The sequence below is a fragment of the Leptosomus discolor genome, chromosome 1 (genome assembly GCF_034619465.1).
Source record: "Leptosomus discolor isolate bLepDis1 chromosome 1, bLepDis1.hap2, whole genome shotgun sequence".
Lineage (NCBI taxonomy): Eukaryota > Metazoa > Chordata > Aves > Leptosomiformes > Leptosomidae > Leptosomus > Leptosomus discolor.
Genome location: NC_141391.1, coordinates 17,450,283 through 17,475,832, shown reverse-complemented (window position 1 = coordinate 17,475,832; position 25,550 = coordinate 17,450,283). Strand labels below are relative to the sequence as shown.

Here is a 25,550-nt window from a genome sequence, read left to right as displayed (position 1 = left end):
ATGAACATCAGATTAGAAACAGACCCAGGCTTGAGAGATGACTCTATCTACACTAGTAAACATTGTGGTGCACTAGGAACAGACTTGGGGGGCAAAACAGTAACTGTTGAGTACTCAGCACCTACATTATTTGTATTTCTGTGTGTTTTACTGTGGACAGGCTCTAGTCTGGTCCTGTGTGGCTGGCTGCCCTTTGGAACACGGAGTTCATCAGGGAAACTCCTGGAGAGCAGTCTGCTCTCTTAAGGCTGCTCTGCCAGGTTTTGCTTCTGAAATGTGATCCCAATCCAAATTAAAACACTATAATAGACATGACTCATCTGAATCTACTATTTTACTTAAAAAATTACATTATTCGATCATTTTGCTCTTAGTTATTGTTCCATGAGTTGTATGAACCTTTCATTCTTTCCTGTGGAGGCTCCCATGTTGATGTGAAAGGTGCAGCAAGTTAGTTCAAATGAACTCTGATCTTTAAAGAAAATCTGTGAGTAGTTAGTTTTGAATCCTGAAAATACCTTGCTGGAGTAGCTGCAAATAGGAGAAATCTTAAATCTCAGGTATATCAGTTCTATTCTAGCAGTCTGGTTATCTGCTGAACGTACAGGCTTTCCATTTACCTTCTTGAGGCATATGCATTTCCCCAAGTAGTATGCAGGAAAATAGGCACCCAGGGCTCGATTCAATTGTCTGCACTGTGTCATCTGATATGACTGAGGTGCCCTGAAGCACAAGGGAAGTCTTCATAGGGCTGGCAGGAAGTGTTGGAGACCTGCTTTCTTTTGGAGAAGCAGTAGGATACCACTCAAATGCTGCCAATTCCAATGTCAGACAGTGCATTTAATACCTACATTTCATGCTTTGTGGCACCATGCTTACTAGATATATAAATCCTTATTTGTATGTAACCCCCAAATTCAGACAATTAGCAATGCTGAAAACAGTGGTGCTCTACTGTGAAATAATAAGTTGGCACACTTCTAGAGCATAAACCAACACTTTGTGGTAATGATGGTTCACCATGCATCGGAATGAGTAGTTAGCAAGGATTTGTCATATTCATGACTGTTGAAGTGTCCATTTTACTTGCACATTTTCATCCTCTTTTGGTGGCCATTAGCTGTTTTGGGGTTTTGGTTTTGTTTATTTTTGTTTTATTTTTGGTGTTTGTTTTGTTTTGTTTTGTTTTTAAAGAAGGAAATCTCTTCTCCCTAATTTTGTTGTCCCTTCACTGAGTTACGAGTTTACAAAGTCTTGCCTCTTCACAGTAGCATAGTTGGAGCACAAGATTCTGACTCTCATCTACATCCTTTTTTTTTTTCTGATTGTCAGCAGCTTAGTATTTTAAGAAAAGGGTTTATTCAGTGATAAATCTGTTTTTTAACATAATAACATTAGTATTCTGTTAAAATTAGAGTACATATGTTCCCTTTCTATGACATTTGTTTCATAATTCAACTGATAAGATACTGAGTAATGGCTTTTCAATGTTTGTGATCATCTAAAATTCAAGTATGAACATCATGAAAATTGAAGACTTCCTTGATGCTCTTTGGATACACTTTGATGACAGAAGAAAGCTGTATAAAGTTTTTTAAACATTCTGGGCCTTTAAAATGTGTTTTCTAACAGTAGAACATCTTCACTTGCTTCAGTTGGCTTTTCCTTAGTCTAGTATTGATTTTAGTGAAGCACTGCTACCCATCAGTAAACCAGTTAGATCTAAGTGTATTCTTGAAACTTGGCATACGCTTAAATGGTTCTCTGAAAAGGGATGAATTGTCATGAATGCACCAAAACTCAAGGATTTGACCACAGATAATATGATGTCCTCTCAAAAGATCTATTGGGTACAGAAAGGAGGTATGTTGACTCTTTCATCAACTGGACAGTTCAGAACACATTTAAATTATTTCCTACATAAAAGATAATAGAATTTTTTGTTATTAGTAGCAAATGATAGGCTCAAATCACTAGCCGATCTTTGTTATTAATGACAGAATCAAGTAGTGCAGCATGTTTGGAAAGTGTCAGCCTGGCATGTTTATTTTCTGTAAAAAGCAGATAGAAGACACTTACTTGCAGCATACTTCACTTCCACAGCAAATCCTAATAAAGATGACATTTAAAAAATATATTTTTGCAATAACACCATTACAAAGCTATCTATGATTGCTGTGAGTAGCAGAGGCAATAATCAATCCTTATCGTTATCTGTGGGAATATCAGATTTCTTTTAGAGGAGATAAACTGAAATACATTTGTTGAATGTACCATAAAAGCACTGTTACCCAGGTTTTTTAATTTTCCTTTGTAACAGCCCAGTTTGATAAACTGACCTGATTAGCTCTGGAGAAATTAATCTTAAAATTAGGTGGGACTCAAATGGAAAAAAAAAGACATGCTCAGGAGTCGTGACAGATTGATTCATACGAGGAATTAGCAGGTCTATCAGCTAGGAACAGGTATCGTAATTTTATTTTCTTTACTTCATACCCAGGATCACGATAACTGGCTCATTAGTAACTTTAAAAAGGGCATATCATTGCCAAAACCACATAATGACCCGAATCTCCCTCCCTTGTGTTGCGTGTCTCATGATGGCAGTGTGTTTCCTCAGCTGTACGCTCACGTGAGAGCAGAGCCAGCACCCAGAGCGAGTTCCCTCGCATCCTGCAGTGCCCGTCATGGGAGTGGGCTGGCGGCACATAACGTGGGGGCTGCCGGCCCTGACCTGCTCTGGGCTGCTGAAGAGGGCTAAAAACCCAGGCCTGATCTGAAAAGAAAAACAGGGAGTAATGCATCTAACTTTTAGCTAATACATCCCTCTCTTCTTGAAGGCGGCTGAGAACAGTCCTGGGAGAGGTGCCTGGGCTGCCAGGAAGAGGTGGTAGAGAGGAGTCCAGAATGAGACCTTCATTGCTGTGATGCAATAGGAAATGCAGACTGCAAGGGAATTGTTGGAAATGCCTCGTTGTTCTGGAAATGAGGGCAGAAATCATGGTAAGAGGAGAAGCTCTGGAGCCTGAATAGGATTTAGAAAACAGAATCCTTTCCCAAAGACAGATGTGAATGTAATACCTATGGGCTGATGAGAGCTTGGGACACCATCTATACTTCTGGCAAGTGTATTTACAGCTAGACTACTATGCAAAGCAGTGCATAACAACCTCCTCTGCTACCTTTTTAAATAGGGTTGTCTGAGTGAGAAATCAGTGCTCTCCATGACAGCAGGTTAGTTGAAGAACGCTCACCCTTTGAGACTCTGCAGGGACATTTGCTGAGCTGTGCTGCTGTGTTGCCTTCCGTGATGTCTCAGGCGGGCGTCTGGCTGCTACGGGCCCAGCTGGAGCACCTCTGGGACATGTATGCAGGCACTTACAATGTGTTTAGGGCCAGCAGAGAGATGCACAGGGATCTTATGTGTCCCTGACCATTGTGTTAGGCCTTCCAGGTTGCAGTTTAGGACTTGTGCAGAAAGGCTGCTGAAGTCCTGTTTTAAGTGTCTAAATCCTTTCTTAGGAGCTGGGTCTTGGTTCTCTCTGGCTAATCAGCAACAATATTTGAGATAACGGAGATAAGGATTTTGTGTAGATTACTTCTCAAGCTACACTTTTTGTAGAATGGAGGGAAAACGTAGGCTGCTAAAAACCAACTTCTTGGTTCAGTTCTGTAAATCAGTAACAACAGAACAACTAAGGGATGCTACAGTAAAATCGGGATTTTAATATAGTTCCATTCATACAGTATGTAATATAAATGGCAGGCTACTAAAAGATATTCTCCATGCTGTCATGCATTTTAACTCCCTAATTTGGCTATTCAATTTGAACTACAAATGCAACAGTCTCTGGATTTTTAAAGCTCTTGGCTGATGGAATAGATGGCTTCAGCATTGCCCTATGAGAAAAAGACATGCTACACGCTGTGCCAAATTAACTTCATTTCTTTAATTTCAGGGGCACATACTTGCTGCTGGATGAAAACTGGCATAAAATTGGACATGGTTGCTAACAGTAATGATATAACTTCTCATTTTTTTCTATGGTATGTCTGCTAAATACAAATTTACCTTCAGAGTTCAGCCAAGAGGAAAAATACCAACAATATTATCATCCGATAGAAAGTATATTTGTTCTTTTAGCAGTTCTTTTACTTCATTAGTAATTTTTTAAAAGACTTAGTTTAAAGAAAATTAATAGTTCCTTTTCTGTGTCTGTAGAGATTATATTTTATAATTTTCCTTTGAACACTTATAATCTTTTAATAGCTGTTTTTTTCCAGACAACGTGACAATAATTGCTAGATTAAAAAAGAGCAGTTTGATCGAGCTTGAATGCTGGCTTGATTCTATTTCCATTGAAGTCAAAGAGACTTCTTCAGTAAGAAGAGAGTTGGAATTTGCTTCATGATTGTTTCTTTTTTCCTGCCAAATCCTCTTTCACTCATCCAAGACAGCGAAGAGTTCTGCTTTCAATCACAGTGCTGTAAATCTGGTCTAATTGTATTGACTCAATGGGCTTATTTTTGTAAAGATCACTATAAATGAGAGAAGGATTTATCCCAGTTGGATTCATGCTTCTTGTTAGTGGGGCACTGTGCTATATAATTGGTTCTATCAGTAAGACTTTCCCAGTATTAACTTCTTTTTCAGTATATGTATGGAAACAGATGGAATATATCATAGTCTCTAATAGATATGAAAGGTACAGTGTCCTAGGAAAAAAAAAAAAAAGAAAGTTTTTATTTGGCTGAGGCTTTTCATCTTTTATCCTGAAATTTAAAAATGGCATCAGTGACCTGTATTGCTATCCATTGCTCATTTTTTCTTAACTGTCCTAGATGTTGTGACTGCTGACAGAATTGTAACTGTTTGAAGGGTTGGATCCCAAAGTAAGAAGAACACAAGGTGCTGTTTATTATTTATAGCACCCACAAGGTGCTATAGATAGAAGATCTAGAAACACATAATTTGAATCTTAGACAACTCATGGTTAATTAAAGTGAAGAATATGAAGATAATAGATAGAAGAAAGGCAAAATCTGACAAAATTTGCGTGCTCATAGTTGCATTGAGGGTGGGATTTTACCTTGAAAAAGTTGAGCTAACAAGTGTTCTCTACCGTAGTTATAAGAAAACAGGAAAGGTGAAGGTCTTTTCTAGACAGAAGGGAGATTCTTAATACGAAATCTTGGATGGAGTCTTTATATTGTTCAACTTTGTGGAAAAACAGTTTTGAGTGGGTGCTGTGGTGATCTGGGAGCTCTCAGCAGGCAATCTGAGTTATTACATTTTAGAGCCAAGAACTTACTTGGCATGGATTTTTTATATGACCTTTGACATGTTTATCTTTGCTGCAGTTTTTCCAAACAAGAAAGGAGCATGCTTAGACTGTGCTTAGAAATCTGGAATATATTCAAACAATAAAAGAGGGAAAGAGATAATTTTGTTGTTACGAGTCGTGATACACAAAATAGCTAAAGGTGGCGCTGATTCATGTGCTTGGTTCCTCTTTTGTATTTTTGGCATTTCTGTATATATATATTTTAGCTGTCCATTTCTCACCTGTATACAAGTGTTCCAAGAATTCATGCAACATAAATTAAGCACGTATGTCCTGTCTGATATGTTATTTGTGAGGCAAGAGCCATTACACCTTGTCATCTAGAGATTGTAACACTTTCAGGAAGTTTAAATTACTCATCTTTACAAAAGGAATACATAATTTAATTCTGATTTGAGCATGCCATTTCAAACCACCTTAGTTCTCATTAGGGTTCTGATAATCTAATGTTAGATTCATTACCATCTAAAATTATTGCAATCTGCTGCCTTTTGTGTTGATTCAAAGCCCATATTTGTGCCACATGATGTCAGTGATTACTGAGGCTGCTTTAGGAAGATACACAAAGATATGGCAAGAAAAGATGATCAAGCCAAGTTTAGATTTATTGTGTGTTTGTAACTGTACGTCAGAAACTACATTTTACTAATGCATCTGTTTACACTTGGTATTGCATACATTGCAGAAAAGCAGGAATTACGCTGGAAGATTAGGGTAACAAATTAAATGTAGTCTTGAATCATCCAAGATTGAAAGGAAAGGACTCCTAGCCACATAAGGGTGAAGCTTCTATTGTATTTAATCATTTTTTACTCCAACTTCTTTTAAAGACAATATATGCTCTTCTCTTTGTAGAACCTGTTCCTCTTCCATGTGAAGCAGAATAAAACAAATACTCCTATCTGCTGAAAATGAATAAATGTTGCTGACTCCAAATTATGTTACTGATTATACAATTTAAAACATATAAAAATATTTAGCACTCTTTCCACCCCAAGAGGAATGATGAAGTGAATTTAATTTCTAGTCTTTGTTGTCATATATCTTCTTATGAACATTTCACTAATTAAATGAGATTCTAGAAAGAATATAAACATGAAATACACATCCAGAATATTTTACTGTAATAATGTAACATGACATCACAATTTGATCCATCATTAAAAAAATTACAGCTTTGAGGCAGCCTGAATCCACTAATGGGACACAGCATTGTGGGTAATGTTGTGTCTCTGTTGTTTTTCGTAAGGTTAAAACAAGTGGATATGAGAACGAAGATACGCAGGTGTGATGGCAGGTGCTGAACATAAAGTATTTGAAAGGCTCTAATTTTCATCCCATGAAATTTTATTTCTCTTAAATAGTTCCAATCTTAGTGGCCAGAAGCAGTTGCCTTTGAGAATTTTGGTACTTTTCTCACTTTAGATTTTTTTTTCTGCGTTCTAGTAGTCGTGACCACTTTTCTTTTAGAAGCTAGTATTGGAGGCAGATGAGACTTTTCTTAGATTAAATGAAAATAGAATCTCTGGCTAGAGAAGTAATAAATCTTGTGTGGTTTAGTTTCTGATCCGTCAAATTAAAAGACTTCGCGTTCTGCGATTGGAAGTAGAAAGAAGTAGGAGAATCCTGTAAAATGGCAGAGTTCCGAAATACATGTATTTTTATTGGAGCACTTAAAATTTAGAATGATTAAGGAAAGTCAAACTGAAACTTGGCAAAAAAGCTTTTCATTTTGGCTTTTTCATAGGGAAAGGAAAAAGCATTGAGTTTGATGGGAGTTAGCAGAGTCAATTTGTGGAAGCAGCTATAAATCAAGTGCTGCTTTATTACACTGCTGAACATTTGGAATAAGTTGGACTACTGCAGTGGGCAGGCATTCTTTTAAATTTGTACTACTGAAAATGAGACCATGATGTTTGCTGAAATCACTAGCCAAAGTTTAAGAGGAAAGCTGGAGTTTAGTAAGAAGAGGAAAAGGAAGCAAAAAAAGTAATGTTAAAATAAAATGTCAAGATATTACACTAAATAGACTGATATTACTACTCTTATTTAGTCCTTGGTCTTACTTTGGTAGTTTAAGTGCTGCCATTTATTGTGAATGATATGAAAGAAGGAAAAAAGAATCAAAGCAGGCTGGAGACAAGTATGATGACTGAACAGTGATAGAAAAGCAAGCTCATTTTTCAGATTAAAGATGTTTTTTTGCCAGATGATACAGACAGCAGACTGTTGTTGATTACCAGTATAATGAGAGAGAAGATACTTGGAAATTGGCGTCCAATCACTTGGAGAATTCAGTAACCAAAAAATGAAACTAGATTCTCTGAAGGCATTATGAAACCCCTAATGCTATGGGCCAGAGTAAAACCTCTTTATTCCCACTGTTGAACAAAGACTAACTGTAATCCCACTGAAGAGTTCTCCATCTGGTTTTATAATAAAGGGAAAGCAATTAGTGGCTGAATCAGAACCAGATTACAGAACACCAAAAATTAGATGCCTTGAAGCAAAGCTGAGGACCTCTCAAAGCAAAGGTACTTAATTGGGAAAGAAGTTCTGGTTTTGCTGTCTCAGAGCTCCCAGTATGACTCTGCTATTAGCATGCCATAGTGGAGTATTTGGCTTTCTAGCTAGGTCATTTTGGAATCCTGATCTCTTCCTCCTCACCTCAAGCAGGAGCTTTTTTAGACTTCTTCAGGACTGCCCTCATAAAACCAAAACCAAAACCAAAAACCAACAAAACACACACACACACACAAACCACAACTAAACAACAATAAAAAAAACCCATAAAGGCAACAAAACCAAACAAATTCCAAAAACCACCTCCAAAAAAACCCCATAAAACCAAGCACCTCTCCTCACCCACAAAAAACCATCAGCAGCCCTAGTGACAGTCTGGGCTGTCTGGTGTTGATCAGTAGCAGAAAGAGGGCAGGGGAGTAGAAAGACCATGGCTTGGTCCAATAGAGCAAATTTAGTACAGTAATTGTAGTGCTATCACAGTGTTAGTACATTATCAACCTCTTTTTAAAAAAGAATACATTATATTCCGAAGTCGCTGCATGAATAAGCATAGGAAAATCATTGCTTCTGTGTTAGCAATTCAGCCTGGCTCGTCAGAATGTGTGTAAAGATGATACAGCTTCCCAAAGACAGGCTGTCCCTGGAATTGCCTGTTTAATGACAGTGATAGCACAGTAGCATCAGCATGAGAAAGCATGGCGTGTAACATTTGCTGGTCTAACTAAGAAAAATACAATCTGATATTACCTGTCTAGGTGTACAGTGGTTAAAATGAAGACAAAGGGGGAAATTTTAGTGTTGCATCATATAGCCAAAGCAAAATAATCAGTTTCTGTTAGCAGTATGCCAGTTAGGTTTGATAAAGAATATCCAGTGGAAAGGTAAGCCTAGAATTGATCGGACACGCATTTCTAGAAGTCTACTGTTCTGCATTAGGAAAGAGATATTTCTGTTCTTGTTGGCCCAAATATCACAAAGTGAGATTTAATTAAGGTATCTACAACCTGAACCTAATTTCAATCTGATAGTATTGATATATTTGAAAACACTATTTTCTTAGCCTGCATGTAGTAAAAGATATGCCTTCAAGTAATACGTTGCCACCTTTTTTTGACTATAACTGCTGAAGAGGAAACTGTTTCTGTTAATTACACCTTAGGGTATAGTGCCTTATACAACTTCCTTAACTTGAGAGAATATTGACATTTCACAGTTTTTTTCTTCAAAAATTAAAAAAGTCACTTGTTTTTTTCAAAATTTGGAGACAAACAAATGTTTTAGAATATCGTATTATTCTGTCAAAAAGATCGAAAGTGTTTGTTTCAATAAAGATAAAGCCATTCATTTTACATTTATGACTTCATTCTTACTCATGATGGAACTGAAGAGTTTTGAATTTGAGTCCATGTGGACTTTGTTTTATCCTTTGGTTTAATTAACGTATACCCATGAAATATTTTGCTTTCCTTAAATCATAATTTCCTGACACAAAAAGATATTTTGCCAGGATATTTTTGACCAGCCGCTGTCACCGTTTTCTCTAAGTATTAAGGATACATCTACCAGTCTTATCTCAGGAGGGGACTGTATTTGAGGGTGACTGAAGAGCTTGCTAAAGTTGTCATTGTTGGAACTGTATGGCTACAAAAGGTTTGAATATGGAACTGCCACCAAATATGAAAAAAAGTGGAGTTTAAAATGCATTTCTCAGATATATTGCCAAAATTCAATTCTCCAGAAGAATTAATTTGCAGGTTGTTTCACTAATTAACTCCAATGTTAGAGTTATTTCAGGAAAATTTATTCTGTTACAAATGAAAATATTTGGAACAATCTTGTATCTCTAGAATTTTTCTTTTCTTGTGTGATCTGATTTTAATACAGAATCAGGAATTTTAACTTGTGTAACATGAATGTCCTGATCTAACAGGTTAAATGTTAGGCACTGTGAGACAGTGATGCTGTTATCACTTCTTCTTGCACAAATCCAAGACAATTCTCCTGACTTCGGTGATTAATACACGTGAAACTCTGAGATTTGACTGAGCTCTGCAGAGTTTAGGCTTTTGGTGATCTGAAGTAAGCGAGACAGCTCTGGGCATATGGAAGCTGATCTCTGGAAAGCTTTCACACAATAAGTTTTGATTTCATTTTTTGTAGACTTTTGTGAAACATGAGCATTAAGATGTTATCATTTGCAATAAGGAGAGATGATGTATTTTATATATGGTCGTCAATGTTCAAATAATATATAATTTCATAGCACAGAAAAGAAGTGTCAGTGGTGTCCTCTACATAGTAAAGTTGGCTGTTTGGCCATTTATTTCACTAGGTCAGGATTTTTACTCTGTGGATTTAAATGTAATTGAAGGGGCTTGGTAATCTGTGGTCATTTAACATGTTTCAGTTGGGTTATTGTGTGTGAAATACAAAGGTGTTTTAGATTGACTGAGGCCATCAACTGAAGCAGAAAGGAGAGAAAGACATTTAATTCTTCCATCTTTTCACAAGTCACTAATACATCAAAATAAGTTTTGGTAAACAATGCCTTATCTTCTTGCCTGTTGAGCAAAAGGTGTTACTGCCTTTCACAAACACGTGGGAAGAAATTGGGGAAAATGGCTAGTTACCCTGTTTAGCTATGACTGACACATCACAAATGTCATCAGAGAATTGTTTATGCCAGACTGTTTCTATTTATTATAATAAACAGATGCAATGTATACTTGTAGTATATGATGGGGGCTATAACCTAGAATCTTTTGTTTCCTCCAATAAAAGATGAATGTATTTTGATCATTTGAGAAAGGAGGGATTTTCTACTCATTCGCGACCCTCTGTCCTAGAGCGTGCTGCTGTCAGAATCAGCCTGATCATTAACTTCATACCACTTCAGATTAGGCCTTTTCATTGCTACAGCTCAGGAGCATCCCTCCCGGGGAGCCATGCATTTTTAAAACAGTTGGAAAACTTCTTCAAACAAAAGGTAACGCACTGTCTTGTGAGACAATTTGTGTCTTAACACAGAAATAGGTAGTTGCCAGTCTGCTTTTCTGTGCCATTTCTTCTTACCTGAAGTAAGCTGAGTAATCATCTTCATTTTCTCTCATTTCCTCGGTGAATAGAAGAATAGTTTCTCCTTTTAAAGGAATCAACTGGTCTGTGAATAATCACATTGATTTAAATCAAAAGACTGTTGCAGTGTGATTAAGAACTGCTAAATTTAACTGTCCTTTTTTTTGGGGGGGTGTTATTTTTCTGATTGAATACTGTGCAAGAATAGATTATTTGGGAGAATTTGCTTATTTATACTTATTTTAACTTTAAAAATAAATCATATGGTGATGCACGAGAAGCTGAAGTCCTGTGTTCTGTATTCCCATCACATCAACTGGTGTAATTTTGAGGCTTAGAATTTTATTTCATAGAATTATCACCTCAATAATGCATTAACATTTAATATTCCTTAAAGTGCTCTATATACTCTTAATACTTTAGTAAGAGATTATGAATAACAATAACAAAAATTAAACATTCAGGAAGACAGCATGTCTAGCCAAATACTGCAAGTTATATTTGAACACTAAGGAAAGATTTCTGTTTTTTTGTATTTGTGTTAGTTCAAGTACCATGAAACATAAACGGATAATGCTCAGAACAGAGAATGGGATTTCCAGTGTAAATGTGTAGGAGAAATCTAAATATTACATTGTACTTCAGGCACTCCAGCTGCAGAGAGTCTACCTGGTGTCGTTGTGAAATAATTTAAGACAAAACTGTGCATGGCTATCCCAACATTAGCTTCATTGCTTGTTGAATCCAAGTAGATCATGGCTTGTGCTGAAGGAGGTGAATATTTATGAACTGTCTGTGCACGTAAATGAAATAAGTCTGTGCCATGTAAAAGCAAAACCCAAATAAAAAAGAAAATGCAGTGCAACTAATGAAAACACATATGCCAGAGGATGTAAGTACTACAGATGCTTAATAAATCTTAGCCTTATGGTGGATCATCACCACAGAAGGCTGCAGATTTCCAGGTAAAACCTGGAAAAACTAAGGTAAACTGATCTCCATGAAGAGTGTCTGTTTTCTTTTAGGCTCTCTTATGGGGTCTTTTTCATGAGAGATTCTAGGCAGGGTCCATTTTCTTTCAGGAGCTATTGAAGGAAGAAGACAGCCTGCCTCACCATGGCCTCTCACCAGGGGCTGCAGGGGAATCGCTGCTCTGGTGCCTGGAGCACCTCCTTCCACTCCTTCTTCACTAACCTTTGTGTCTGCAGAGTTGTTTCTTTCACATATTCTCGCTCCTCTTTCTGGCTGCAGTTGCTGTTGTGCAGCTACTTTTTCCACCTGCTTAAATACGTTATCCCAGAGGTACTACCACTGTCACTGATGGGCTCAGCCTTGGCCAGCGGTGGGTCCATCTTGGAGCTGGCTGACATTGGCTTTGTCGGACACAGGGGAAACTTCTAGCAGCTTCTTACAGAAGCCACCCCTATAGCCCCCCAGCTACCAAAACCTTGACAAGCAAACACAGTACAGGTGTGGCGTCGGTTTCAAGCAACGTGATGAGCGTGAGGCACATCAGCTCCTTTCATTTACAGCAAAAGCACTGCATCTGGCCTGGGTATGTCTGGAAACTTTTGTCAAAGCTCCTTCCTGGCTAGTCCATGCCATGTAACTGTCCACTGCCTTTGAAAATAGAGCATACAGCTTCATATTTCTATCAGACAGCACAGAGGACTGTTAGTTGGGTTTAATTGCCTTTGTTGAGATATGATATGAAATGAGGCTGCTGAATGTGGAGCACTCATATAATCAGTGCCTTGCTCTCAACAGTGGCAGCATCACTTTAGCTCCTGAAGGAATTCCTTTCCAATTTTTTGTGTACTTGTACTCAGAAAGATCTTCTTACAATGATTTTGGTTTGGGATTTGTTGTTGTTGGTTTTCCACATTTACAATAAAATATGCCAGGAACTGTTAAAAAACTTCCTATTCAATAGTGTGGGAGACTCGGCAGTCATGAATGAGATGGAAAGTGCTTCTGACTCTTCCAAAGAGAACAGATGTACAAAGTGTGAAATTTTAAAAGGTGTCTTATTCTTAAAACTGACTTTTGAAATCAGGATTTTATGCTTAAAGGCTTTAATATTCAAAGAATCATAGGAGTCAAAATGCTGAAAATTGGAGAGTTCATCAAGTGCTCTGCCCTTTAGGGAATTCACAGCTCCAAATGAGCTGGAGGTCAGTATTTGCGTAAATTGGATGAAGTTGGTCCTGTCAATGCACGTGCAGACAGCTTTTCATTAGCTCCACTCAGTCTGAGCCTGTCATGGGTAAGATGGCCTGGATCCAAAAGCAAGGTAGCTATGTTAGCATCATGCTGTGCCTGAGCAAATATTTTCTGCTTCTCAGCAGGGTGCTTCAGCTGAGGCAGAGCACTATGCTAGGGCAGTCCTGTGATTTTTGGGGCTGGGCTTGTGGTCTGCCTACCCACAGCAAGTACTGAGCAGTTGCGCAAACCTTCCCTGAAGTTTCTGAGGTCAAGTGTCTGCAAGCTGAGTGGGGAGCTTCCTAAGGCAGCAGTTCTCAACATTTTAGACTGATTGCTTCCCTTGTCCTTCTTCGCTGTAACAGCTGGGCTTCCCATTTGCACCCACACTTGACACTTGCCCCATCCCACCAGCCTCCTGGTGGACTTTGGTGGCCCCCAGGCAGCAATGCTGAGCAGCTAAGACCTGGGGGACAGCTTCGTATTTCTCTCTTGTTGTCAGCCTGGGTCATTGAAGCAACTCGCTTTAACTGCTTTCTTCAGTTTGTGCTAGAATAATGAAGGCAACAGAGAACATGTTTAGGTTTTAAAATAACACTTTCCACTTAATTATTTTCATTTCCTTTGTTATCATTTCAAGGAAAAATGAATTAATTGCAGTGAAGAAAATGGAAGCTAAACAGATATTATAATGCATACAGAAATGTGAATATTTACTACATCTGGCTGTTCCCTCACACTCTATATACGTTATAATCAAGTTAAAGGCATTTTAATGGTTTTGTTTGCTTTTCATTTCTTGATGCGTTGTAAAATAAATACATTGTGGAATTTGTTAAAAATGACACCCTTAAGCTGGGACTACTACACTAGGCCAATGTGTTTTTCCCAAATTCAGATCTTTAACATGGCCTGTAAAAGATGCCACTTGAAGATTGTCTTTTACTGGTACAAATCAAATATGGTAGCTAATAGAATGTTGTGGATGAAAGGTCTCCTAATGCTGTAATGTATTGTGTTGAACACACTGAGAGAAATTAAACCTTTTTAAGAAAAATACAGAACATTTAAATTTAAAGGCCTGGTACAGTTCCCACTAAAAACAGCTGGATACATTTACAATTACTTTGGTGAGATGTAGAATGGCTTTTTCTAATTATATCAAACTTAAGAATGATTGGACTGGGAAAAGAAGAAATTTCTTCTCCTGGTGTTCTGAAAATTTATACTGCACCAAGAGATCGGAATTGATTAATCTCAATATCAAATTCTAATGTTAGAGTCTTTTATCAAAGCTGCAAAAGTACTTGATATATGGGGTAATAAAGAGAAAAACAAAGTAAAAATACCAACAGAAGACTCCACATCTAATCAGTTTCCTTGGTGCTGGCAGAAATTTGGAGCAGATTTATGTACTTAAAATGAAATAGGGAAAGAGTGGAGCCTGTAAGTCCTAAAGGAGAAAAAAGTCTGCAAGGTAGTTAGTGCATGGGCTAAGAGATCTTTTAATCACAGGAAATTTAAGATACCTAGCTTGGTGATGAAATGTCATGTCTCCTAATGGTTGCTATATATATCTGTTCTGCACAGTTCAAAGGGGAAAGCTGCTTCTGCTGCTCTTTGCCTGCTGTTCTCACGAATAAACATACATTGTCATTTAACTGTTTCATTGCATTTTGATAAAAACAGTTTCCACAGAGAAACAAACTAACCTGGATCTCAGAAAGAAAAATATTTAGCAAGAAATATTGCAGAATAACTAAGAGTACTTTCTGCTAGCAGGTCATCTCAGGCAGCTGGGATAGATCATGTTCAGACAAGAAGCTTTTGCTAGGAGCTGAATATGGCTAGTCGAAGGAGTAGTTGCAAGAGTTATTTGTGCACCTGCACAGTAGGAACTAATCCAAAAAGTAACAACACAGTGGAAAATGGGAACCTTTCCACTGCCTTCAGTGAACTGGCACATTCCTTCGTAATCTTGCGTGGTTGACAACAATAGAAATAAAAAAAAATATCTGTCTTTAACAAGATAACAAATTATATTCATAAATTATAAAGGTTTTTACAGGCATAAGATAATTAGAGATTTGATCATGTAAATATATATAGCATTTATTTTTAACCAGAGGTATAGTCTTGGTGGTCTTACTTGTGTCATTATCCTGAGTGTTAAGTTGAGAATGTTGCAATATAAGCTCAGTAGGAAAGCAAAGGTGAGATTTGGTGTGTTTGCACAACATACAGCAAAATGTGCTCAGTTCAGACTAGGGTCTCCAGTGAGTTTCAGCCCCTGGTATTGTTTTATTAGCTCTAGCATGACTGCACACTGCTGTATGGCAGCTGCAGCAAAAAAAACCTGGGAAGGTCTAGATGTATAGAACAAAAACCAAAACAAATTGAAAGATCTTTGGTGTTGAGTTTGAGTGACATAAACAAAAGCTAAAAATTATTATTTTTTTTTTTAAACCCCAAAATGTCATAACTTAAAGGCAATCTTAAATTATCCTTATTAATTTATATTAGGCATATCATAAAAAGATTTCCCTGCAGATACTTTGACTTTTGTAAAATTCGGTCTAGTGGAACGTGCTGAGCATTACTTTGCTCTGGGTGCTAGCCATTATGTTTTGTAAGATAATTTTCAAAAAAAGAAGAAGAGAGACAAGATTTCAAAGAAGCATTCAAGCAAACAAAGGTACTTAATGATGGTACATTGTCTTCTATTCAGAAGTGGAATTTTCAGCAGGTTCAGAGCTGTCTGTGTAAAGGCTATCCTGGTAAGAGCCAGCCTGGGCACTATTAAAGCCAGTGGTGAGCTGGAGACTCACCATTATGCGTGTTGAGCTTACCCCCACAAACTTCCATCTAGCAGCAGGGCAGGCTGTAGTACAGACCCTTGGATCTGCTTTTGGGGCAGGAGCTGTGGGCTCTTCATATTATCTCCAGGAATCAAGAACTGAAACCGCAGTTTCATTTTTTCACAGATTCTGTTTTTTCCTCTGCCGCCACCCCACTAAAAGCAAAAAATGTTGCTCTGAGGCTCATAACTTTGCTACAGGATTTATGAGATTTTCTTTTGACTAAGTACATTGTAAGAGTCGTGCACAGAACAAACCTTTGGAAGTCAAGGAATAGCTATTATAAATAATACTATAAATGATAATGCATAAGAATGTTCTTAAAATATAAGCAGGTGCAGAAGAAGAGATGAAAAGTATTGTATTAGGCTATTAATGAGGTATAATTATTTCAGGTAACTTAATTGTAACAAGCATGATTTTTACCTCTGTGAAGATGGCAAACTGAATACACATTTGTGTCACCCTCCACCTCACTGCCTTGTCAGGCTAAAGAGATTTGTTTGAATGGAAGAACCACCTTTTCAGAAAGCTTTAATGACTTTCTCAAATGTTACGTTCCTTTTTTCTCAATCTCCATCCCTCTTTTAAAATGGCAAAAAAAATACAACAAAAATAATCTATTTCTTTTTCCCAGGAAAGACTTAAATAAGAAGTAGTGTTTAACACGCATTCACTGGAAATGTAGTGTAATTCTCTTCCATTTGTCTTTCATAAGCACAGAAAGAATATTAAATATGGGAAATTTTCCTTACACTTTGATTGATTTGTTGTAATCAAACTGTGGTTGTGTTGTAAGTAGAAAAATACATCTTGCTTTGGTTGAAATGCAAAATTAATGCAGGTGCATGGCTTGGGGACCTCCTGCTTGGGGCATGTTTATTGCTATCACCATTCTCACAGTTCCTGTCAAGCAGCAGGGCTTCTGGTTTTCAGGAATTTTCTAAAAAAAGGCTCTTGGCTGACTCAAAGTTACATGAAAAAATGGTGAAATATGTCCCCAGAATCTGCAGCTTCTCACAGCAGTTAATCTTCCTGTCTATTCAAAACTTTATGTCAAAAATATAAATCTCACTGAGGAGTTGCATTGAGGCTCCTACAGTCCATAACTTCAGGTGCTGTGTGCTGGTCTGAGAGCAGAAATCCTGCAGTTTCTACACCCTGCCATCCATGAAGAGCCGGGCCAGCTCCACCGGATTGCCAGAAGCAATCTAATCAGAGCATCGGAGAGAAAGATCTTAGGCTAAACGAATGGACATTTCCCCAAAGATTTTTTTCACTGCTCTGCTCCTGACCAATATAAACAGCTTTTTTTTAACCCTGATGCTGTAGATTTGTAACTCTGTGTTGATGGAGTAAGGTGGATAGCTGTATATCTCCATAGGGTATCCTGACTTTTAATAAAGCAGGGGAGACATGTATTATTGGTACCTAAAATTCTACCATGCTAATAGGACGTGTGTGTGACCTGAATGCAGTCTTAAGGGAATACATAGATTTTGCAGTGAAAGGAAAAACAGAATCGTAGAATATCTCAAGTTGGAAGGGACCTGTAAGGATCATCGTGTCCAAATCCCTGCTTCTTGCAAGCCCATGGATGGGGCAGGGCTGTGAGAGCTGGAGATCGGTCCTGCTGCAGAATTGCTGAGGCAGGGACTGACAGCCCCAGAGGGTTGGCATGGGGTCCTGGGCCATGGGCAGGGTCGGGGGAGCCCCAGGGGACTGGGGAGGGGCAGTCAGGCCAATGGTACCTTCAGCACCCTGACAGACTGTTTCTAAGTATATATTTATTCATGAAAAAAAATCCTTCTCTCATTATCAGTTTCCCTCTTTTACATTATAGAATACGAATGCATTCCCACTGAAGTTTTGAATTTCCTAAAGGTGGGTTCCCTGCCATATTCAGGCTGCCATTATATGTTCTCGAGGTATCTGCAACATACAGACGATGTTAAATTTGGTCACTTTGGTCTGGAGACTGTTGCACGTTATGTAACACCCCAGGGATTTCTATAAATAACCAGAAATTTGTAACAGTCACTTTGCTGCTGTGTGGAATATTGTTCTTTTGACAATGCATTGAGCCGGAAAACCAAACTTTTAATCAAATGCTGAGAGTTACACATTTCAAAGAATTTGAGCACGTCCTGAGTTGTGCTGAGCAAACGCTGACTCGTTTATTCAATTACATTAGGCATCAATTGAAAAAAATATTTTTTTCATTTCTGTGGAGATGATATATATTTTTCTTAGCTTTTTCAGTAAGGCATAGGTGTAATGGAAGCTGGTGTTTTGTTATGATTTTTATATTGAATTTAGATGCTTTTCTTTTTGTTTCATTTTCATTTGCATGTATCTTTCTCCACAGTTAGTTCTGCTGGCTGTGACTCTGACACCACTCTAAAAGCAGAGCTCAAGTACTGGAGAGGTTGTAATGGCTTAAATTCTCTGTTTAAGGTTGGAGTTGTGTTCTGCCTGTGTTGGTGGTCAGCCAACCACAGAGCAGACTTAACTTTACAGGCATATCAAGTTTTTGTTTAACTAACTGAATTGAGATTTGGAGCATTTAAAATAGAAATCTGTTAGACCAACAGAGGACTTGTACTTCCCTCAATGTACTTATATAATGCCATTTAGGTGTCTTTAAATACACAGGAATATCTTTACTGCTATGAAGTAAGCTTATTCTGATGGGGTGTAAACTTACCTGACCAGTGTAGGCATCTATGTCCAAGCCTTGTGCTCCCTTTACAACAGAGAAATGTAGGTAATTCCACATGTGGGACACAATTCATTTTACCCTGACAAGCAAAAGTTGCGTACTTTTTGCTTGAAACCCTCCTACCCCTCTGCTTCCTGTTTCCACCTAGATTTCTGTTAAGTCACTGGTTCATCCCACTGCTTCCCAGCAAGACTTACCACCTTTGGAAGGCCTCAGAAATCTCCAGTAATGGAGAATATATCTGCTCACCACTTGATGTTTCCATTCTCACTGTCCCTATGAATAGAAGAATATCTCACATGAAACTTTTTCCATTTTGAGCCTTTTACTTTTCATTTCACAGTCACAGAAGGCTGAGGTTGGAAGGGACCTCTACAAGTCAGGTGGTTCAACCTCCTGCTCAAGCAGGGCCGCCTACAGCCAGTTGCCCAGGACCCTGTCCAGATGGCTTTTGAGTATCTCCAAGGATGGAGACACGGCAACCTCCCTGGACAACCTGTGCCAGCACTCGGTCATCCTCTGTAAAAGAAGTGTTGCCTGTATGTCAGTTTGTGCCCATTGCCTCTTGTCCTATCTCTGGGCACAACTGAAAAGAGCCTCACTGTCATCTTTGCACCCTCCCTTCAGGTATTTATGTACATGGATAAGATCCTCCTAAGCCTTCTCATCTCCAGGCTAAACAGTCCCAACTCTCTCAACCTTTCCTCATAGGAGAGATGGCCCAGTCCCTTAATCATCTCTGTTGCCCTTTGTTAGATTGTCTCCAGTATGTCTATGTCTCTCTTGTACTGAGGAGCCCAGCACTGGATACAGCACTCCAGGTGTGTCTCACCAGGGCTGAGCAGAAGGGAAGGATCACATCCCTTGACCTGCTGCAGCACTCCTCCTATTGGAGCCCAGAGTACTCTTAGACTTTGATGCAAGTGCTCGTTGCTGGCTCATGTTCAACTTGGTGTCCACCAGGACCCCTACATTGTTTTCTGCAAGGTTTTTCCTACTGGATTTGTAGAACAGTCTGACCTCTTTGCATCAGCTCTTAGTGTATTTGAAGAGTTTCATATCCCCACACTGCAATTTTTCTTCTTTGGTGTAAAACATAAACTTTTTTTCAAATTTTTAGTAGGTCATATTATCTAAACCTTAATCACAGTCATAGCTCTTCACCAGACTCTCCAATTGATCCACCTCTTTGTTATACCAAACAGGAATGGATTTGTCCATCTGGGGCCTGAACACTGGTGGTCTGAGCATAAGGATTACTTCCTGCATTTTGCAAGCTGTATTCTTGTTTTCATAGTCCTGTATAGTGTTTTCTTTCTTAATGAGAGCATGACCTGTTGGCTTACATTCATCTGTTCCACTCTGTAGACTCTGGGCCATCTTCTTAGGAACTGTTAGCCTGCTTGTAGCTTTTGCATTTGGTTATTTCTGCCTAAGCATGCTCATTGTCCTACTTTTGAATTCTGGTTTTAGTCCATTTCTGAAATTTAAGAGATTTTTTTTGAATTCCAGTGTTGTCCACCATACTTGCAGCCCTTCTTCTAGGTGCGTCACCTAGAAACATGACAAGCAGAGTCATTACATTTCTTTCTGTAAGTGTCCTATTGACTTGTTCAGTGCTCACAAAATCCCCTAAGCCTCTAACTGCTCAAATACTTTGGAATATCGTGCTGTAAGTGTCCCTGAGACACTGCCATGTATCCTAGAGGACATTCAGAGAAGTGAATCCAACTGTTTTAAGATTTAGGCTAGCAGCTGGCTTACCTTTCTAAAAGTCACCCTGTACTCTCATCCTCAGTGTGCAGTGATGCTGGTTTTTCCTGAGCTTATGTTATTTTCTTTGTACTTTGAAGTGATGATGGTGTCCAGGTTGATTTATCATAAGCTGATTTTCCCCCAGTCTTCCCTGTCCTGTAAAGAATTACGGACCTGTTAAAGAAGTAGCTTTGTTTATTCTCATTTAATTTGTATTCTATGAAGTCAAGCACGCACGTGTAACTGTTTAAAAAAAAAATGTGGCCTAGCTCTGTAAGTTTCCTGAACTACTCCCAATGAAAAACCCTAAAAAAAGAAGGCTGTAATCACAGTTCAGGAGAGATTATGAACTGATCAAAGTAGCCGTTCCATTATTTGTGCATTGCAGAGGCTGCAGAATACATGGCCTGGCCTAATGATGAGGAAAATTATTTTTTAAGCCCCCAATTCTTTCTCAAAAATAACATCTCATATTTCTCTTAATATTTTCCAGAAGGTGTGTACACTTTCTCTCAGTTACTATTCCAAAAAGCCCATCTTTGTACAGAGGAATATTGTCTTCCATCAGTGCAACAAGTGAGGCTTTTCCCCATGCATTTCCTTAAAGAGTAGGCAGTGGAGTTGGCATTTGATTCATAAGCTTTTGATCCATACTTAATTCTAGGGTGGCATGCATCCAGAGCATGCAGAGTGTTGGATATTGTGTACCTAATGAAGTAGCTGTTGGTGTACAGCACAGTAGGACACTCTTTCATGTTCTCAAACAGCAGCTTTAGAGTCTGCCAATGTTCCCTGGGTGGGTCTCTGGGGAGAAAGACTGAAAGAATTCCTGAGAAGCAGGGCTTCTTCTGTTTGCTTCCCTTTCTTTGCAGTGGGTTTGCAGTGAAAGTAAAAGTCAGTGACAGGTTTTTTGGTTTTCATCCTAGAGCTACTTAGGATGCACCATCATTTCGCAGTAATGTAATCCCGTAAAATACGACGCATAATTGCTCATTTCAACATATTCTTTTATACCACTGTAGATCAGGAGAATGTCCTCTGAAAACAGTGGAATTTTTCTCATTTTATTTGGTGAGAATGTAATTGACAAGACAGGAAAGCAATGAAATGTAGCAGTACTGAAATACAACTGATGACAGAAAAGTTTCAATCTTTCTCTGCTTACAAAAAAGACAGATGATGTAATCCTGATTGCCTGTAGGTTTGCAGTCCAGGTGTAAAGCAGTGCAGCTCTGGGGAGACGCCCAGAAGTGTGACTTGCTATGGAAAGCTTCAGGCAAATCTGATGTCCCATTATATTCAGTTATACTTTAAGACACAGAGAAGGATCTAAGAGGCAAGAGAGTCCAAAGAAAAGAGATGGAGGTTATGCTGGATCACAGTTGAAGACTGAAGTCTTCTAGAAAGAGTCTGAATCAACTCAGAAACTTCTTTGGAATGGAAAGGGCTTTGCAAAAACTGGGAAGAGTTGTGCAGTCTTAGCTTTTCTCTACTGTTGTGCTTTACAAGATCTGAGTGTTTCTCCCCAGGCAAGCTGGGGCAGCTTTGCTTCTGCTGACCAATTCCCTGATCTGGCAACTTGAACAGACTGGCAGGTCATTTTCCAAAAAAACCCTCCATCATCAAGAGAGCAGGACATCAGCATCACTAATGTAACATGAAAGAAGTGACAATTCCTGTTAAGCAGAGCAAATGATAATAATATTGACAGGATAAAGCTGAAATAGCACTGAACCTTTGACACTTTAAGCAGCTGTGTAGAGAGAATATCTTTGCAAAAGTTTTTTAAAATGCTCTAGAAACCCACAAACATGTTGAAGCAGGGGCTTGTCTCACTTGGGCAGAAGAACAGGTTACTATTACTTAGACATTTTACAGGATTGTCTATGTCTTCTATTGCTTCTCACACATAAGTCTCAAAGTGTGTTACAAGGTTGTCAATATCATTGATCCTTCAGTGCTGAAAGGCCAAATAAGCCCTCAGAGTTGATAATTTGGCTAGGGTTACCCAGAAGAAGAGTGGAGGACTCCAGAGTGCCTGTTTAGTACGTTATACACTTGATCAGTGTTTCCTGAGAAGAATCCACCGGGGGAAGGCTGGCGCAATATATTCACACGGACAGAGATCACATCAAAGGGTTTAACACCTCAAATTGACAAAGGCGAAGCAGGAGCACAGAGGGATGCATTAATTTTCTTCTAGTCTCACAGCAGGTTAGCATAAGAAACACAGCTCCAAGCCAGGTGCCTTGCCTTGCTGACAAGCAGCCCACCCCCATGCCAGGCTGGCTCAGCTAGGGTCTGTGGTCATACTCTCTCTTCCTGAGTTGACACTCTATTTTCACCTGGAGGTGGAAGAGAGAAGTGATAATATGAGATACATTTATTTTGCACACTGCTGAAGTTCTAACAACAGAAAACAGGAAATCTCTCTGGCAAAAGGGAGTAAAATAAGAAGAGAATTTAGAAATGCCATACCAGGTATTTCACATTTGGTAATTTGTACTTCAGTGTTAAAACAATTTCATATGTGCCCTTTGAAAGCGTGAGGCTGCATGCATGAAGAAAGAACCTGTTTCCCTTATGTTTTGAGCAGGGAGCCATATGTTTTAAAAATTAAAAAGAACAATTTGTCTTGGAGCATTAAATGTGCCCATCTAGGTAGCTGACTGGCTTTCTCACGGAGATGGCTGTCCCAGAACGAAGCTGAGGAAACAAGGCTTCAAAATGTAAGTACCAGTAGGTGTGCAGGAACATAAACTAGGAAAATTGACAATTTTAATTATTTTGATTTTCTTTCATTTGCTGAGTTCCCAGGCTGGCACCTGTCAGGTTGCTAGCAGGGTGGGGTATGGAGGCAGAGGAGTTTGGGGACAGTCTAGGCTCAGTCCCCACATTGACAGTAGGATCTGCAATGACAGCATATTATCTGATGTAAGAAATCCCTAATAGAAGCAGGAGCTTCACAACATCTCCACCAAACATGGAAAGTACCATGTAAGGGTAGCTATCAGCCTAGCAGGAGCTTCCAGGCCTCTGGACATCACAGCATTATTACAGACACCTCTGGATTCTCTGATTGAGATTTTCCTATTTTGCTTGGAAGGATTCTGAGTGGAAGAAGGATTAAATGATAAAGTGAATCATGTGAGAGTGAGGGAATGCCTACGCAATGAAAGAAAGGGTGACTGGAGGAGATCTTTTTATTTCAGTGGATTGTGAGGAATAGAAAAATACAGATTTAAGGCATTATGGTGCCTAATGCTATGCTTAGATGCACAATGTTTGTTTGTTGTGCCTGTTTTGACTATGAGATCCTTGGGGTAAGGACCGTGGTTTTTTTAGATCAACTAGCACAGTATTGCCCTGGTCTTTGTGCAGTCCTGGAATTAAAACATTAACAGTGATTTTTTATCATGGCAGAGGCTTGGCAGGCTGTATTTACAAAGAGATCCTGTTTATCTGATTTAATTATTTTCTGCTTAAGCAAAACATGTTCATCTTAGTTTTCTGTTTGATTGATTTTGTTTTTTAAATGCTGTATTCAGGTGAGAAATGTCCCTTTGCAGTGTTTGACAGTTACTTTATGTGACCTGAATAAGTTAATAAAAGTCAGAATGTATGTAACCCCAGATGTCAAATACATCATTACAGTTGGTTTTCAATGTCCATTTCAGTCTGGTAGTTTTGTGCTCAACTGCCACCATAGAGCTAAGAGGTAACAAGCCAGGGCCTCATTGGTGTCAACCACTGGACAGCACTCAAAACATCTAGCCATTTAACAGACAAATGCAAAATCTATAAACCAGTGTGATGAACCACCTGCTGCTCCTTTCCTACTGTTCCTTCTTCTATTCTACAAATACAAATTACATTAATCTATATCACCAAGAAATCTGCAAAGTCTAACAGAATGTCAGCCTTCAACTCTGATGCATGTGCGAGAAGGCAAGTAGGAAATAGGAGCACTGGTACACTTTTTCCATGCCATTCATTATTTTATGGAGTTCTTTCTCACGTCTGTTCTTATTTGATTCCTCTATAACATGGCCACATTTTTCTTAGTAGCTCTTCTGCTGAAAAAGAATGGAAGCTACTTCCCCATTTCACTAACCTGCTTTCTTATAGTTGCAATTTCCCTTTAATTCTGTGCTTTTTGTAATTTATAGCTAAGTAATAGAGAAGGAGCTACTTGGAATTTGCTTTTAAGATTAGGTGCATTCCAGGAGCAAAATTTAGAAGCATTATTTATGCAGCATTCTGAGAAATACGTGTCATTCTGGTTGCTTTCTTATTTAATTGGGTTGAAATAGAATCCAATATCTGATTTAGGAATAGTTTTGTGTCAGTATAAGCTATTTTCTGACTCACCTTGATGACTAGACTATGTGAGCCTCGTTACTTGAATAGGTGAGTACAAGAGGCTTCTGTATAAAAGGCTAGAGTTTATGTTTATCATTTTAGCTGAAAAGGAAGGATGGAGAAAGTAGAATGGGGATCCACATCTATCAGCTAATTTTTCCTTTTCTAAACTATTTTTATTTTCCAGGTGATGGAAATTAAAGGACAAATGATTCATGTGCCAGAATCAAATTCGATTTTGTTTCTGGGTTCCCCCTGTGTGGACAAGCTGGATGAACTGATGGGCCGAGGCCTCCATCTTTCAGACATACCTATCCATGATGCTACTCGTGATGTCATATTGGTTGGGGAGCAAGCAAAGGCCCAGGATGGCTTGAAAAAACGAATGGATAAGCTGAAGGCGACACTAGAATGCACACACCAAGCCCTGGAAGAGGAGAAAAAGAAAACAGTAGATCTCCTTATTTCTATTTTCCCTGAAGAAGTGGCTCAGCAGTTGTGGCAGGGGCAGCAGGTTCAGGCCAGGAAGTTTGATGATGTCACCATGCTCTTCTCGGACATTGTTGGCTTCACTGCCATCTGTGCACAGTGCACACCCATGCAGGTCATCAGCATGGTGAACGAACTCTACACGCGGTTTGACCATCAGTGTGGATTCCTGGACATCTACAAGGTAATCGCTCAAGTCCAAAGTTAGCAAAATCA

At 38.8% G+C, this 25,550-nt stretch overlaps 1 protein-coding gene across 3 annotated transcripts in view; it reads left to right on the top strand.

Annotated features, from left to right (window-relative positions):
* Positions 1-25,550, top strand: part of GUCY1A2 (guanylate cyclase 1 soluble subunit alpha 2) — a 155,552-nt gene that overhangs the window by 62,109 nt on the left and 67,893 nt on the right. For all 3 annotated transcript variants that reach the window (XM_086481777.1, XM_086481775.1, XM_086481776.1), the window contains one exon: positions 25,033-25,518. In XM_086481777.1, coding sequence (XP_086337903.1) covers positions 25,033-25,518 — 486 coding nt within the window. The remainder of the gene's footprint in view (positions 1-25,032; positions 25,519-25,550) is intronic.